At 61.7% G+C, this 16,540-nt stretch overlaps 7 protein-coding genes and 1 pseudogene across 8 annotated transcripts; 5 read left to right on the top strand and 3 right to left on the bottom strand.

Moving 5' to 3' along the window:
• Positions 1-27: 27 nt before the first annotated feature.
• MSY001_1042 (uncharacterized protein) lies at positions 28-1,003 on the bottom strand (the record flags this gene model as incomplete). Its single annotated transcript, XM_018886146.1, has 2 exons — positions 28-307; positions 330-1,003. The coding sequence occupies 2 exons, from the start codon at positions 1,001-1,003 to the stop codon at positions 28-30; spliced, it is 954 nt and encodes a 317-aa protein (XP_018739649.1).
• A 111-nt stretch (positions 1,004-1,114) lies between these two features.
• MSY001_1043 (uncharacterized protein) lies at positions 1,115-1,392 on the top strand (the record flags this gene model as incomplete). The annotated part of the gene is made up of 2 exons (XM_018886147.1): positions 1,115-1,160; positions 1,181-1,392. 2 exons carry the CDS (start codon positions 1,115-1,117, stop codon positions 1,390-1,392), a joined length of 258 nt encoding a protein of 85 aa, XP_018739650.1.
• Positions 1,393-1,544: 152 nt separating this feature from the next.
• MSY001_1044 (uncharacterized protein) lies at positions 1,545-1,985 on the bottom strand (the record flags this gene model as incomplete). The annotated part of the gene is made up of 4 exons (XM_018886148.1): positions 1,545-1,643; positions 1,670-1,802; positions 1,845-1,935; positions 1,961-1,985. The coding sequence occupies 4 exons, from the start codon at positions 1,983-1,985 to the stop codon at positions 1,545-1,547; spliced, it is 348 nt and encodes a 115-aa protein (XP_018739651.1).
• A 137-nt stretch (positions 1,986-2,122) lies between these two features.
• Positions 2,123-5,092, top strand: MSY001_1045 (uncharacterized protein; the record flags this gene model as incomplete). The annotated part of the gene is made up of 1 exon (XM_018886150.1): positions 2,123-5,092. One exon carries the CDS (start codon positions 2,123-2,125, stop codon positions 5,090-5,092), a length of 2,970 nt encoding a protein of 989 aa, XP_018739652.1.
• Positions 5,093-6,406: 1,314 nt separating this feature from the next.
• MSY001_1046 lies at positions 6,407-9,963 on the top strand (annotated as a pseudogene). The gene is made up of 2 exons: positions 6,407-8,339; positions 8,441-9,963. Coding segments are annotated over exons 1-2 (3,456 nt in total).
• Positions 9,964-12,746: 2,783 nt separating this feature from the next.
• On the top strand, positions 12,747-13,862 carry MSY001_1047 (uncharacterized protein; the record flags this gene model as incomplete). The annotated part of the gene is given in 2 exon segments (XM_018886151.1): positions 12,747-13,266; positions 13,282-13,862. The coding sequence occupies 2 exon segments, from the start codon at positions 12,747-12,749 to the stop codon at positions 13,860-13,862; spliced, it is 1,101 nt and encodes a 366-aa protein (XP_018739653.1).
• A 7-nt stretch (positions 13,863-13,869) lies between these two features.
• On the bottom strand, positions 13,870-15,519 carry PCM1 (Phosphoacetylglucosamine mutase-like protein; the record flags this gene model as incomplete). Its single annotated transcript, XM_018886152.1, has 1 exon — positions 13,870-15,519. The coding sequence occupies one exon, from the start codon at positions 15,517-15,519 to the stop codon at positions 13,870-13,872; it is 1,650 nt and encodes a 549-aa protein (XP_018739654.1).
• Positions 15,520-15,589: 70 nt separating this feature from the next.
• MSY001_1049 (uncharacterized protein) lies at positions 15,590-16,527 on the top strand (the record flags this gene model as incomplete). The annotated part of the gene is made up of 2 exons (XM_018886153.1): positions 15,590-15,944; positions 15,968-16,527. The coding sequence occupies 2 exons, from the start codon at positions 15,590-15,592 to the stop codon at positions 16,525-16,527; spliced, it is 915 nt and encodes a 304-aa protein (XP_018739655.1).
• Positions 16,528-16,540: the final 13 nt, after the last annotated feature.

Raw genomic sequence — 16,540 nt, forward strand, 5'->3', positions numbered from 1 at the left:
TCGCATGTACAACAACTAGAAAAGCGACTATTCCTCGCCAACGGCGGGGTCCGCTAGGCGCACAAAAGCGGCAAAGAACTTATCGCCAGCATTGCGCTCGACCTTGCGGCCTTCTTCTGTGCTGTACATGACAGCATCTACGCATGGGTCGTTGGCCAGCATGGGATCATCGTCGGCGATGCGCTGGAACAAAGGGAAGGCTGTCAAGTGCTTGACCATCCATTCGTGGAGATCACGCACGTCGGTGACTGTGTATACAATACCGCCAGGACGAAGCACGTATGCATATTCGGCAAGCAATGTGGGTCTGGGTTAGACTCAGTACGTACGAAATGATGCGCGCCTTGTGTTTGCGAGCCTTGAAGTGGGGGTCGGGGAAGAGGAAAAAGATCTTGCTCAGTTGACCATGCTCGAAAAAGTTCGGCAAGAACTTCATCGCATTCGTGCGGATGACGCTAATGTTCTGGTAACCGCCTGTGACATGACCTGCCTCACGGACCATGCGCTCATTCTGGCGGCGCTCCTCCGAGTCCTCATCGTGGGCCTCGTCCTCCCCTTCGGGCTCCGCCTCGACACTCGCCTCCAAGGTATCCTTCGAGACACATTGTTTATGTGCCAAACGTAGAGCATGGATCTTGTCATGCACATACTGCGTCACTTGTGTGCGGATCTCCATGCCAAGAATCAGAGTCTCCGGGAAGAGTGGAGCGAGTCGCATGAGAAGGCCGCCAAAGCCACATCCCACATCGGCGAACTCGACCTTCCGTTTCTCAGGCAGGTCAGTCGCACACATCTCGGGGTAGTGTACCGACCAGTCCATTTCACTAGGCTGCGCCGGGTACACGAGTGAGTGGTCAGAAAATGGGTTCGCATGTGCTCTCTGGCGATACCAGCGCTTCTGAGGAATCACGACCTTTCCGGCCACAGCATTTGGGTGTTGTGCCTCTTGTTCACGCAAGATCTGGGACGAGTTATCACGCGCCGCGCGCTTTCGCTTACCCATGGTAGCCGCGCACGAACAGTCACAATCTTTGTAGGATGCCTGCAGGGACGTCCTCGGCCGAGCAAGAGCACACGCCGCCCGCGGGCGGCTGCCTTAGTCGTGTCCGCCGCCATGAGCATGAAGCTGACGCCTGAGATCGCTGCCGGTAAGAGTTTGGGTACTTGCTAACTATCACAGCAAACAAGGAGCGGAAGGAGGAGGCCATCCGCGAGGAGTGGATCAAGGTGATGGAGCTCCGTCTGGTGCATGACGAGCTGCAAAAATGCCACCGCGCGGAGGGCGAGAACCACTACCAGGTGTGCGCCCCAATTGCCAAGGTGTACAATGACCTCTTGAAGGAGGCCAAGGTATGTGATATCACACTGGCAGATGTGCTTACATTCAGGTGAAGGGGTACCGCACGATCGATGCGTAGATCATCGTAGAAGGACAACCCCGGCTAGATCCGCAGCATGCGTATGAGATCCCAGCCTACGGAGCGACAGGAATCATGCAGGTGGTCTGGTATGCACACCTTTAGAGGTACAGGTATCTATGCATGCTAGGTCCTCGACGACGTCTGCAGTTCTTCCTGCAATTCTGTCAGTTCTTTTTCCTTGATCTTGTACTGCTTGACAAGCTCAACAATAACATTTGCGAGCTGAGGGTTAGATGGCTCGAACGCACCCCTTCCATAGTTGTCTGAAGGGTCTCCAGCACGTCTTTGACGGTGCGTTCGACTAGCACGCCACCAATCAGCCGGAAACAGGTCCTTTCCGGTTCCTTCTTATACACGTCTGCCAGCGTCGTAATGACGAGACTGTTGCGTTAGCTATCAACGACCGAGAAGGCCTAAACATACCGATGCTCGTCTGCATCGCTCTCAATCTCGCTCACTTTCTCAGCGATTGTCTGTAGCTCTGCACGTCTTTGCTGGATCAGCAGCGAGAGCTCTACATGTGAGTGAAGAGGACGCACCACTCTCTGGCCGCCGCCCTGCCATCGGTCCGTAAAGCCAGCGCGTGCGGCCGCGCGACGAAGCGTGCGTGCGTGCATAAATCCACGACACAAGAGGCCGCGCGTCGATCGCGGCTGCGGTGTACTCCGACGACACGCCACCTTCCTTGAAGCGAGCGAGCGATGGTGGTCCCGTCGTTGACATCTGTCGCTGGTGTAACGGCCCTGCTTGATGAGCAAGATCCCAAGCTGCAGTCGTATGCACTTCAAAAGCTCAACACGCTCGTGGACCGTTTCTGGACGGAACTCGCTGACGCAGTGGCCCGTATTGAAGAACTGTACGAAGATGAATCGTTTACGGATCGGCGGCTTGCTGCGCTAGTGGCCTCGAAAGTGTACTTTTATTTGGGCGAGTTTGAAGATGCCCTGAACTTTGCACTGGGTGCCGAGGCGTTGTTCGATGTGGACCAGCGTAATGAATATATCGAGACCGTGGTATCCAAGGCCATTGATCAGTATGTGGCCCAGCGCAGCGACCCACAGGCAGGAGCTGTTGATGAGCGCCTGACAAACATTGTGGATAAGATGATGTCGCACTGTATTCAAAACCGTGAATATCGTCAGGCGCTGGGAATTGCGCTCGAGACCCGCCGCCTGGACGTGATTGAGCATGTGTTTGAGCTGACGCACGACAAGGCACTGCTCACTTACGTTCTTGAGATGGTTATGAGTGTCATTGCGGACCCAGAAGCACGTCGCGATGTATTGAACCTGCTCGTGCGTCTATTCCAGTCGCTGGACGAGCCGGACTACTTCTCTACAGCCCAATGCTATGTGTACTTGAACGAGCCGCAGCTGACCGCTGATCTGCTTCGTTCGCTTCTTCAGCGGGCTGACAAGGAGGAGAGGACGCGGCTAATCGCGTACCAGGTGGCCTTTGACCTGGTCGACGGTGCCACACAAGAGTTTTTGCGGTACGTGCAAGCGGATCTGTCCAAGGGCGAACAGCTCGATAGCGCCTTTGAGACGACCGCACGCATTCTCAGTGGCAAGGAGACGATTCGTCTGTACCGCGAGTTCCTGCACTCGGCGAACCACGCAGACCTAATGATCCTTAAAGGGACGAAGGATGCTCTCGATGCGCACTACAGTGCTTACCACTCGGCGGTGAGCTTGTCGAATGCGTTCATGCACGCTGGTACTGGTAGTGACCAGTTCCTGCGCGAGAACCTCGACTGGCTGGCAAAGGCCTCCAACTGGAGCAAGTTTACGGCCACGGCCGCGCTGGGTGTATTGCATCGCGGCAGTCTGGAGGAGGGCCTGACAATTCTCCGGCCGTATCTGCCTCCCGAGAATGGCGCTCCATCAAGCAGTGTATACTCGGAAGGAGGCAGTCTGTTTGCCCTGGGCCTCATCCATGCGAACCACGGCGCGTCTGTACTGGACCTTCTCACCCAGACACTCCGCACGAACACGGCAGAGGTTGTGCAGCATGGTGCTGCGCTGGGTCTTGGGGCTGCCGGCATGGCGACGGAAAACGAGGAAGTCTATGAGGAGCTTCGTACGCTGCTGTTTTCCGACTCGGCGGTGAGCGGTGAAGCGGCCGGCTATGCTATGGGTCTGGTGTACCTGGGCACTGGCTCCGAGCAAGCCACTGAGGAGATGCTCCAGTATGCCCAAGAGACGCAGCACGAGAAGATCATCCGTGGCCTGGCGATCGGCATTGCGCTGCTGCATTATGGACGCGAGTCAGCAGCTGACACAGTGATTGAGCAGTTGCTGGTGCACAAGGATGCGACGCTACGGTACGGCGGTATCTATACCATGGCGCTGGCCTACGCTGGCACAGGTCACAACAGGGCTGTGAGCCGCCTGCTGCATATGGCTGTGTCAGATGGCAGCGACGACGTGCGACGTGCCTCGGTGATTGCACTGGGCTTCCTGCTGTTCCGAACGCCCGACAACATCCCCGAGATGGTGCAGCTGCTGAGTGAGAGCTACAACCCCCACCTCCGCTATGGAGCTGCGATAGCGCTCGGCATTGCATGTGCGGGCACCGGTCTCGATGCGGCGCTGGAGCTACTCGAGCCTCTGACGAAGGACACGGTCGATTTTGTGCGCCAGGGAGCGTGCATGGCTTTGGCCATGGTGCTGGTCCAGTTGAACGACACCCTGCACCCACGTGCGCAGTCTGTGCGCAAGACGTTCGACCGGATCATCACGGAGAAGCATGAGGAGGCCATGGCCAAGTTTGGTGCTGCCCTCGCTCAAGGTCTCATTGATGCAGGTGGCCGCAACGTGACCATTAGTCTACAGGGCCGCGGCGGCAGCACCAACACAGCGGCGGTCGTGGGTATGGCGTTGTTCACGCAGTACTGGTACTGGTTCCCGATGGCACACTTTGCCTCGCTGGCATTCACTCCGACCTCCATTGTGGGCGTGACAAGTACCCTGGAGATGCCAGCGCTCGAGCTGGTGTCGCATGCCCGTCCAAGCCTGTTTGCATATCCGCCTGCCTTGCAGGGCCCGAGCGAGAAGAAGCTGGAGAAGGTGGAGACGGCTGTCCTCAGTACGACGGCCAAGTCGCAGGCGCGGCAGCGGACGAAGGAAAAAAAGAAGGCACAGGAGACGATGGACATGGATGCTGAGCCGGAGGCCGAGACTGGCGCCCCAGCCGATGCGAAGACCACTGAAGGGACCAAGAGCTCAGACGCTCCGGGCCCCGACACTGTCGAACCAAAAGAGGAGCGCCTTCCGAATGGTTCACGCGTGACGCCGTTCCAGCTGCGCTACGTGACGTTCCCGCCTGATTCGCGCTACGCCCCAGTGCGCCCCATCGCGGGCCAGGCCGTGCGTCCCGTGCAGGCCGACGCCGTGAGTGCGCGCCAGCTAGACCTGTCCGTCACAGGTGGCCGTGGCGGCATCCTCCTGCTGGAGGATCGAGAGCCGAATGCACCGTTTGTGCCGGCCAAGGCGTCTGCGGATGATGGTGCTTCTGCCAAGTCGATGGACCATGAGGCGGCTGCGAAGGCCCTCGCGGAGAGTGAGGACGCCGAAGCCGACAAGGGTCCCACGGGCGTCGATGACGCAGCGCCTGCGCCTGCGGCGGCGGGGCCGTCCGAGGATGTGAATATGGACGAACAAGCACGCTAGATAGTGTAGCCATGCGATTGCTGCGAGCCCCCGCCCTAGGTGCGACGCACGTCTGTCTTGAGCCAAGATACGCGGCGCGCTCGGCTCCCGCGCCTCCACTGCCAAAATCGGCCGATTTTGTGTCCGATTCCCATCATGGCACCGGGCCCTCGCGGACTCCTGGTCGTAGGTGGCAACGGCTTTGTGGGTACGTGATGAATCTAACACATAGGTTCGGCGGTATGCAAGCAGGCGCTCTCTCGTGGCTGGAATGTGACGAGCATTAGCGGAAGTGGGCGTCCATTTCGCACACCGCGGGGTCACGCGCCTGCGTGGACGACGTCGGAACACATGCAGTGGCGCAAAGCTGATGCGTTTGAGCCAGACACGTACCGAGCTCTTGCAGCGGAATGCACAGCTGTGGTCCACACAATCGGTATCCTAATGGAATCAGACTATAAGGGCCAGGGCAGCTCGTTCCAGGGAATCTGGCGTGGCCTTGCGAAGGGTTGGGGCCTTTCTGCGGGCACGAACCCACTCACGTCACCGAACGATCGCCTATCGTATGAGCGCATGAACCGCGATTCGGCGCTCACCGTGGCACACACGGTCAAGGAAGCCCAGGCGTCAAAGCAACGTACGCACGTGCCGTTCGTGTACCTATCGGCGGCCGATATTATGCGCCCAGTGATCTCCGCGCGGTACACTGCGACCAAGTACGAGGCTGAGCAGCAGATCACACGGCTAGCGGACGATGTGCTTCGGCCTGTATTCATGCGGCCCGGCCTCATGTACCACCCCCACAATCGGCCTTGGTCGACGGTGCCTGCCACGATGATTGACCTATCGAACCACGCGCACCGCCTGCACCAACGATGGCGCTTGCCCTTCCCGGCCCCCGCGGACGTGTTGCGCAGCCGCGTGGTGCCTACGGCGCTTCACCCTCTCGCGGGTGCATTAACGACGCCAGCGCTGCATGTCGACACAGTGGCCCACGCAATTTGCGAGGCGATTGAGAATCCAGAGATTCGAGGTGCACAGGACCCGCAAGCGATACGCCAGCTTGCCGGCTGGCCCGCGGAGGCCACACCGTAGCGCTCTATAGCCATTCTCGGTTTGTCAGCAGCACGTAACGCGTGGCTGTGGAGGCTATCGGCGAGTCGGTCTCAGCCCGACAACACGCCTTGTGGGCACGGTCGACTGCCTGCCATGTCGCTGTGGTCTGGATTTACGCTGTACGTATATGGACCTGACCAGGCAGTTATGTATCAAAGGGTATGTTAGTCTATCATTCTGACGAGTACAGACTCGTACACTCTCTTACCTAACCGGAGCGAGCCTGGGCGTCAGGCGGAAAAGCTGGTAATCGATCGAAAGGCCAGTGCCCTGGAGTTGCAGCGTACGTACAGCCTTCTAATCGAAGCCGTGGTGCTGAGCGATGCGCCTCCGAAGCATGACAAGCAGTTTATTGTGCACGGTGTGCTCGGTATCATTTCGCTGCATACGAGTGACTTTTTGGTGGTGATTACGAACCGCAAGCGCGTGGCGCACATCCTTGGCTCGACGATCTATCTTGCAACAGACTTTCGCATGCTGCCGATCCAGAGCGCAGCAAACCCATCGCTACTCTCGCACCCGATCGAGAAGCGTCTGATCGCCCTTGTGAAGGAGGCCCTTTATTCGGGACCCCTCTACTTTAGCTACGAGATGGACCTGACGAGCAGCATGCAGCGCCAAGTTCAGAGCGCCGGCGACGAAGGCAATGTGCCCCTGTGGAAGCGGGCGGACGAGCGTTTCTTCTGGAATCGCCACCTGCAGGAGCGCCTGATTCAGCACACGCTGGCGCACCCCGACCAGGACCTGTCCGGCTTTATCATGCCCGTCATCTTTGGCTTCTTGCAAGTGAAGCTCGCGTCAATCCATGGGCGCTCGTTTGTGCTGGGCCTCATTGCGCGCCGCTCGCGGCATCGTGCTGGCACACGCTTCTTTTCACGTGGCATCAACGAGGAGGGCCATGTGTCGAACTTCAACGAGACAGAGCAGTTCGTGCTGCTCGACCCCCCCAGCCTGCAGCAGCCGCAGGATGTGGAAGACGTCGAGGGCGTGCAGCGCCTGAGCTTCGTGCAGACGCGCGGGAGCGTGCCGGTGTACTGGGCGCAGATCAACAATTTGCGGTACCAGCCGGACCTGCTGATTCCCGACGACCCCCGCGCTGCGGCGTCGTTCGAGAAGCACATGCAAGCACAAGTCGCGGCGTACGGCAAGAACTATCTCGTCAACCTCGTCAACCAAAAGGGGTATGAGAAGCCTGTGAAGGAGGCGTACGAACATGCAGTGCAGGTGCTAGACCACCCCCTCCTCCAGTACACCTACTTTGACTTTCACAACGAGTGCAAAGGCATGAAGTTCGGCAACGTATCGAAGCTGATCGAGCGCCTGCAGCAGCAGGGTCTCTCGAGCAGCGACTCGTTCTCGCTCGACACAACAGGCGCACCGCGCCTGCGCCTGCAGACGTCGGTCGTGCGAACTAACTGCATGGACTGTCTCGACCGCACGAATGTGGTGCAATCCATTCTGGCACGCTGGGTCCTCAACGAGCAGCTGCGCAGCGTCGGAGTTCTGCCTCCCGCCGATATGACGGAGAACTACGCGAGCTTCCAGCATCTGTTCCGTAACATGTGGGCGGACCATGCGGATGTTATCAGCAAGGCCTACTCGGGTACCGGCGCGCTCAAGACCGACTTCACGCGCACTGGTAAGCGCACCTCCGAGGGTGTGCTGCAGGACGGACTCAACTCGCTGACCCGGTATACCAAGAACAACTTTTTCGATGGCCAGCGCCAGGACGCCTTTGACCTGATCACTGGCGCGTGGGACCCCCGCGCTCAAACGCCGTTTGTCGACACACGCAACTGGATGGTGAAGTTGATGCCCTGGGCTATATACCTGAGCGCCTTCTTTGTGATTGCATCGCGGTGCCTACCGGCTGGTGATAAGACTCGCCCTTACTATATCGATACCGGCGTCGTGCCTGTGTTCGAGCTGGTGTGGGTCGCCGTCGCCGTCTCGGCGCTCGTGTACGTATGGCAGCATGGCCTCTTGTACGTCGGTTGGCCGTCCCTGAACCGCCCCGAGGCGCTCATGTTCTACAGTACGTACGGAATACTCACCTCAGCCGGCCCTGGCTACTACTCCGGTCTGCGCGGCCGCCGCGGCACGCCGAACGACCCCTACGCGTTGGACCAGGCCCAGCGGGCCGCAAAGAAGCGTCAGTAGTTATCACGTGATAGAAAGGCGCCGCTCGTCGCACGCCGTGCTTGCTGTCGCCCCCCATGTTCTGTGCGAGTGCGTAACTGAATCTCACATTAGTCTCTGGCGAGGCGCCCAAGGAGCCCGTGGTGTCCAAGAAGAGTGGCCACGTCTACGAGAGGCGGCTCATCGAGCAGTACATCGATGAGCATGGTACAGACCCCGTGACGAAAGAGCCGCTCGCTATGGACGACCTGCTTACGCTGCAGTCCAGTACGTGTCCCCGTCTCACCCCAGCGCCCCGCACGGCATTTCCACGCCCCCCTACACACTCTTCTGTGCCGTCTCTTCTCGGCGCGCTTCAGAACGAGTACGACGCAATGGTGTTCGAGACGCTCGAGCTGCGCAAGCAGTACGACGCGGTGCGCCAGGACCTCGCGCACGCGCTTTATACGAATGATGCAAGTATGCGCGTCATTGCACGCCTCATGAAGGAGCGCGATGACGCGCGCGAGGCGCTCGCCAGTGTGCACGCGTCGCTGGGCGGCGCGAGCGGCGACGTCGATATGACACACGAAGAGGCCCCCGCGTCCGCCGGTGGCCTCACACTGCCCGCCGATGCGGCCGCAGCCATCGATGCGACGGCGGCGCATGAGTCAGGTGAGCGCCGCGCGCGCATCAAACGCGGCGCGCCTGCGCCGTACCCCACGCCGGCCACAGCCACGAATCTGCACGAGACGCAGTCGATCTCTGCGCTGCACAGCGCCTCATCGCCCGGCATCCAGGCTCTCGACGTAAGTGCGAACGGCGCACTTTTGCTGACGGGCGGCCTCGACAAGACCGTGCTCGTGCTCGAGCGCGCCACAGACAAGGTGCTGGCCACGCTCCAGGGCCACACGCAGGCCGTGACGGCCGTGGCGTTCTCTGGGCGTAGCAATGCTGCGGCAGGCCCCGGATCAAGCGAGGCGCCGCTACCCCCGTTTGCTGTGAGCGCGAGCGCCGATAAATCGGTGCGTGTGTGGCGCCACACCGGCGAGACGTACGAGCTGCTACATGTACTGCAAGGCGCCGAAGCCGAGATCACGGGCGTCGATGTCCACCCTACCGACGCGTTTGTTGGCTGCGCGAGCAGGGATGGCTCGTGGGCCCTCTATGCGCTCGACTCGGGCGCGTGCCTCTTGCGTGTACCGCCGCCCACTCATGCGGGCGACGACGGCGCTGGCATGGTCTACACGTCGTTTGCCTTCCATCCCGACGGGCAGCTGGCCGCGACGGGCACGGCCGATGGCGCGATTCGCGTGTGGGATGTGAAGCTGGGGCGCCAGAGTGCCCTGTTTACCGGGCACGCAGGCGCCGTACACAGCCTGCACTTTTCGCCGAATGGCTACCTCCTCGCTGCGGCATCGCGCGACGACGCCCATGTCAAGGTTTGGGACCTGCGGAAGCTCGCGGTTGCGCGCACTATCGAGGCGACGCCTGGCATTGAGCAGGTGCGCTTTGATCCGACGGCACAGCTCCTCGCGATTGTCGGCGCCGATGTGCGTGTCATGGGGGGCAAGACCTTCGAGCCATGCTTTGTTTCGGAGCCGTGCACACTGCCCGCCACGAGTGTGCAGTGGAGCCCTGTGGATGGCGCCCTCCTTGTGGCCGGCCTCGATCGCGCGGTGCATACGTACTTGCCATAGCTATGAACGGAGTGCCTCTTTGGCGTTGTGCACGTACGTGGCGATCAGCGCGGCGTCCTTGTCGCCACCAGTTTCGACGCCGGAGCTCGTATCGACGCCCCATGCATGCGACTGGTGCACGGCGGCTGCGACATTGGACGGCGTAAGGCCACCCGCGAGGAGGAACGGTATACGCACATCGCTCGTAGCGAGCGCCGGCGCATGAGCCCACGGGAAAGCGGTGCCCATGCCACCACTCGCGCCGCCGCTCGCCGCCGTGTCGAACAGGACGACGTGGTGGAAGCCGGGGCGCAGCGCCTCGTGCATGGCACGCGTCTTTTCTGGGCCACTGTGCGGGTCCACATGGCACACACGAATCACAAAGACGCCCGGCAAGAAGCGCGCCCAGTCAGCCGGCTCAATGCGCCCATGCAGCTGGATCGCATCGAGCGCGAGTGCGCGTGCCGTCTGCACAATCTCCTCCAGACTCTGGTCGCGGAATACACCCACGGCTAGTGCACGCTGCGCGGCTCGCTCTGCGAGGCGGTGTGCGTGCCAAGCAAACCATTCGCCCGTGTCGAGAGGCGCATCAGTCGATCCGCGGCGCTCCACGGCATGCACCGCTGACACAATTGCACGCGCAGTCTCGACCGAGACCGTGCGCCGCGTACCAGGCGCCAGAATCATGCCCACGAGGTCCGCGCCTGCCTCAGCCGCAGCACGCGCAGCTTCGGGTGTGCGAATCCCACACACCTTGACGACGCCACGCGGCGGTACATGCGACGGCTGCACACGGCCCTGCAATTCCGCGACAAACGCGCTCTTATCGCGCGCGCGCATAAGCGCCTCGCCCACGAGAACCGCCTGCACGCCTTGTGCAAGGTACGGCTCGACATCGGCGCGGCCTGTAATGCCACTGAGGGCCACGAGGATCACGCCACGCTCCCGCACCATGTGCGCAAGGCGCGACGTCGTGCCCATATCGACGTCGAAGCTGTGCAAGTTGCGGTTGTTCACGCCAATGACCTTGGCTGGCAGCGCCAAAGCGCGCTCCATTTCCGCTGCATGGTTCACCTCGACGAGCGGCTCCATGCCCAGGCGCACACTGTAGTCGTACAAGCGCCGCAGCGTCGCGTCGTCCAGCATCGCCACGATCAGCAGGACCGTATCGGCGCCGGCAAGACGCGCCTCGGCTACCTGATACTCGTCGACCAAAAAGTCCTTGCGCAGGATCGCGGGACGGCGCGCACATCTCTCGATCGCGCGGCGCGCCATCGCCAGGTCCTCGAGCGTGCCTTGGAACCATGTTGGCTCCGTCAGCACACTAATGACATGCGCGCCGCCCCGGGCATACATGAGTGCCTGCTCAGCTGCATGTGCATCCGGCGCAATGGCGCCCTTGCTTGGTGACGCACGCTTGATCTCGGCAAGGATGCCGGGCGCCTCGGGCGACGTGCCCAGCAGCAGGCGCGACGGAAAGTCGATTTGGGGCGGATCGAGATGCAGTGCGATTGACGCCTCGAGATCCGCGAGCGAGCGGCCCGGCACGGCCCGCGCGGCCGCCACATCTTCACGACGTTGCCGATAAATACGCTGCAGAATGCTCTCGGTCGGCTTCGCCGGCGGCGGTGCGCTTGCTACCCGCGCCGTCGGATTCGACTCCCATGTGCCGCCGCGCCACTGGAGGAATTGGGCGATGATTTCGCGGCCGTGCTCACTCATTACACTTTCCGGATGGTACTGCACGGACTCAATCGCATACGTCTTGTGCCGCACACCCATAATGATGCCCGAGCGGACGTGCGAGGTCGCCTCGAGGCACTCGGGCATGACCGTGATCTTTGCAGCCAGGCTGTGGTAGCGCGTCCCAATGAGCGGCGACGGGAGGCCCACATGAAGGCCCTGCCCATCGTGGAAAATCTCGGACGTCTTTCCATGGAAAATCTCGCCGGCGCTGTCCACGACGCCGCCAAAGTGCTCAACGATGCACTGCAGGCCCATGCAGATACCGAGGATCGGAATGCGCCCTGCAAAATGCGCAATGCATGCATTTGAGATGCCCGCATCCGTCGACGGGTGCCCCGGCCCCGGACTGATCACGAGTTGCGTGGGCTGCAGCGCCTCGACCGTGGCCACATCGACCTTGTCATTCCGGAAGATGACGACGTGAGCGCCCGCTTCAACTAGGTACTGCACCACATTGAATGTAAAGCTGTCGTAATTGTCGATCATGACCGTGATGCCCTGATCCGGGCCCGCGTACGGGCTACGGATCACGATGCGCCCATCGTCCGTCGCCTCCGTCATGCCGCGCCGAGACAAGATGCGTCACGGGGCTGTCCTTCTATCACGTGCGTCGCGTCGCTTCGCCGCCGCCGTCGCGCACACCGTCGCTCCCGCCGTGTTGAGCATGTCGCGCGAGTCGCACACGCTGCTCCTCGTGCACGATGCGCAATACATCCATGGGAGCATCGGAATTCATGAGCCGTTCCAGCAGCCCGATGTGGTACGTCGTATGCCTCACACCAGACTGTCGAGGCCCGCGTGGGCCAAAAGCCCGATGGCACCTTTCTCGTGGGCGACGCCTTGGGCGACGCCATGGCCAGCGATGCCGAGCTCGATGTCTTTTACCCGATTGAGAATGGCGTCGTGCGCGACTGGAACTCGCTGGAAGCCCTCTGGTACGTCCGGCACACTCACGCAGGCACCATGTCCTTGTGGAGCGCCTCGGCGTGCAGCCTGCGGAGAACGCGTACTTTGTGATGCTTGCGCTTCCGTCGCCTGTATCCCGGGACGTGTATGAGCGTGGTGCACAGCTCCTGTTCGAGACGTTCAATACGCCCGCTCTTACCATCAGCGAGGTCCCTCTGCTCGCTGCTTACGCGGTCGGTGTACTGACCGCGCTGGTCGTCGATATCGGCGCGGAAGAGAGCAGTGCCGTGGCTGTGCACGACTGCATTGTCGTTCCTACGGGCATTGTCGTGACCAAGCTCGGTGTTGTGCACTGCACGTACTGGCTCGCTCATCTGCTGCGCCAGGACGCGGAGATCGTTCGTGCGCTCGAGCCGGTTGCGCATGGCCAATTGGACGCGGCGGCATGGGCGCTTGCGCAGCAACTTGTCGCAGATAAGCTCGTGCTTGTGGACAGAAAATCGACGCAGCAAGTCGATGAAGACGACGGCGTGCTGGATGTGGCGCAGGCGCTCGTCGACGGTCGCGAGCGCATGGTCGTGGAAGCGCATGAGCGCGAGAAGGACGCGGCAGCGCAGCATCCGCATGGCGGTACGGGCGCCGCAGATTCACTCACTGTTACGTTCCGTGGTGCCGAGGTTCCCGTGCCGTACGCGCTGCGCACGCGCTTCCACGAGCCGCTCCTGGCGCCGGCGCTGCTGGAGCGTGTTACGCTCTCGATCCCGGTGCCCCGCGCCGTGCAGCAGGCCCTGCAGGCGCGCCGGCTGGGTGGAGAGCCTGCATGCCTGTCTCTGGTTGACACAGTGGCGCGTGCTGTGGCCCAGGTGCATCCCCAAGAACGCCGCGTCGCTCTATGGGAGAGCGTCGTGTTTACCGGCGCTGCAGCGCAGGTGCCTGGCCTCCCCGCCGAGCTGCAGCGTGCGCTGTCCGCGCTGACTACAATGGAGCTGACGGAGGCCGCTCAAGTCGTAGGCGAGCCGAATCCGGCGCAGCCGCAGGCGGTGCGCACGCAGCGTATCCCCGACTACTTTAGCGCCTTCAAGGAGCGCCTCGATCTCGCGCCCTTCCTCGGCGCGACGATCTACGCCAAGCTGGTGTTTGGGGACCTGTCTGGGCGCAACTATATTACGAAGAAGCAGTACAACGAGGGTGGCCCTGCGGTTGCGTTTGCGATTGGCAGCGTATAGGTTGTAGCTACGCCGACGACGAAACGAGCTCGCTCACTTGGCGCACGAGGCGCTCGGCATCCGCGGTCGTCGCGGCCTCAGCGTACACGCGCACGCAATCTTCCGTGCCGCTCGGGCGCACAAATGCACGGCCACTCGGCACAGCATGCACGAGCTCGTCCATCTTTGCCTGCAGGGGTGCGGGCGACGTCAGGCGGCGCTCCGCATCGGTCGTTCGGAACACGGTGCGGTCACGCACCGTCACCTTTGCGAGGCGGTTCGGCAGGTCGGAATAGCACGCATCCCACGCATGCGCATCCCACGCGCGCGCCGCAAGGATCACAAGCACCAGCAGCATGTCGGACAAGGCATCGCCGACCGTCTGGTTGACCATGACGGCAAGCGAGAGCAGCTCATGGAGCGCCGCGGCCTTGGCGCCGTCCGCCCCCTTCAAAGCAAGCTCCAACTGCACAGTCGCATGAGGAGAGAAGAGCACGGTGCCGTGTCCATTCGCCTCAAAGTACACGCCCACATCGTATTGCTCCGCCGCGTGGTGCAAGTGCTTCACGCCCGTCTTGGTGCACGTGATAGGTACCTTCGCTTGGAGGTAGGCCGTGGAGGCGCCGTTCGCGTACGCGGTCTGCACGCACCCGAGCTGCAGCGGCACGCCCGTCGTCTTGACGAGGTCCGAGAGGTAGTCGGCTGCCAGACTCGCGATCTTGTCGCCGTCGAGCAGGTGGAAGCTGGCCGGGTCACTCGCAGGACCCGTCAGGTAGTAGAATACGATGCGATCCGCATCGCCATCGAACGAGCACAGCAGCGTCCCGGGCTGAATGGCCGACTCGTCCGCATAGCCTTCCGGCAGGCGTTGTTGTGACTTGACAAAGTCGGCACCGCACCCGTGATTCAGTTGGCCGCGCTCGCCCAGCGCCGTACGCAGAGCCGTGATGTCCAGGGTGTTGGGCGGCAGCGCATCGAGGAGCCCTTGGAGCGCACGCGCACCCACACCGTTCGCGCAGTCGACCACAAGCGGCGGCGCGCGGCGGCCGCCCGCCACAGCCATGTAGGCGTTCGCCAGCTTCCGGTAGTAGCCCTGCTCACTCGGCTCGCCAAACGGCCTGGGGGTTAGGCGCGTGTTGGTGGCTAGCACCAGGTAGTGCAGCTGCGGCGTCGTGAGTAAACCACCACCGGTGCTCGTCGCGTCCAGCGCGTGTAGGCCCGCGCGGATGGCATCGACAAGTGCAGGCGACGACGGACGCGAGTCCCATGCATACACGACATGTGGCTTGTTCGTCGCATCCAGAGGAAACAGGTCGACAATGCGCCGCAGCTCACGGATCAAGTCCTCCACGGTCTCTGCGTTCGCCACAGCCGTGCATAGCGGCTCCCATTCTGGCGCGAGCATCTGCCCCATCGAGTCGACCATCTTGATACCATTGTCCGGCTCGGGGTTGTGGCTGGCCGTTACCATGAGGCCTACTGCCGCGCCATCAAGCGAGAGGCTGCGCAGCGCTGCGACCATGCCCATGCGGAAGCAAGTGCTCGTCAGTAGATCAGCCCTGTGGTTAGAATGCACTACGCACTTGGTCCGGAAGCCTGCCGTGCCATACACGAGCGGCTGGCTCGGTTTCGGGAACGCCTTCGACGCGTCGGCAATCTTGTGTTCTGGCAAGTACATGGTGGTGGAGAGCACGTGCTGCGCACGTACCTACGCTGGCTCCCGGGGCCGGTCCACGCGTCTCCACGTTATGGCGGTTGGGCTGCAGCATCTTACGCGATCGCTGCCGTGGTTCGTCCTGCAGCCGGCGGAGGCCCTGCTGGGCTCGCACTGCTACTCGTCGCTAGTGTGGGATGTAAACTGGACGGATACGGCGTGCCTGCGGCTCGGCCTCTCGAAGGGCCTCGGGCTCGGCATTGTCGTGTTTGGCAGCCTGCTCAAGTTTCCGCAAATGTACAAGATCGTGCACGCACGGAGCGCCGAGGGCATCAGCCTTGCCATGTACATCCTCGAGGTGGTTGCATATACGATCAGTCTCGCGTATGCGATCCGTCTGCGAATTCCCTTTAGCACGTACGGCGAGAATGCCAGCTTGACCGTGCAAAGTATGTCCTACGTGCTCACCCAGACATGATCATCACGCTGCTCATCATTGCCTACTCGCCCATGGACAGCATATCGCGCCGCACCACGACGCTGTGCCGCCGCTTCGGCATATCGACGAATGCCTTCTTCGTCGCGCTCGGCGCGACGCTCATGGTGCTAGGCTCGCTGGCCCTTGCGAGTGAGGCGGCCGTGCCTCCGCGTGCGCTACAGTGGCTCCAGGGAATGACGATTCCGGTATCGTTGGCATCGAAAGTCCCGCAAATGCTTGAGCTGCACCGCGCAAAAGCCACAGGCGAGCTCAGTATCCTCGTCGTGTTCGCTCAGCTCCTCGGCACCACCGCGCGCGTGTATACGACCCTCACTGAGACCAACGATCGCCTTCTCTTCTGGGGCTTTGCGCTTGCAACCATTTTCAACGCTATTATTGCAGTGCAGGTGTGCATGTACTGGAACGGGAACCAGCAGCGCGCAGCGCAGCGCTCCGCATCGCGCTGGCTCGATACCCAGGGCACGCCCACATCGCGCCGTACCGCGGAACTGCCACTCGTTGCACCGCGCGGGCCGACCACCAAGCGCGACTAGTTAAGACATAGGG

The sequence above is a fragment of the Malassezia sympodialis genome, genomic scaffold (assembly GCF_000349305.1).
Source record: "Malassezia sympodialis ATCC 42132 genomic scaffold, msy_sf_4, whole genome shotgun sequence".
Lineage (NCBI taxonomy): Eukaryota > Fungi > Basidiomycota > Malasseziomycetes > Malasseziales > Malasseziaceae > Malassezia > Malassezia sympodialis.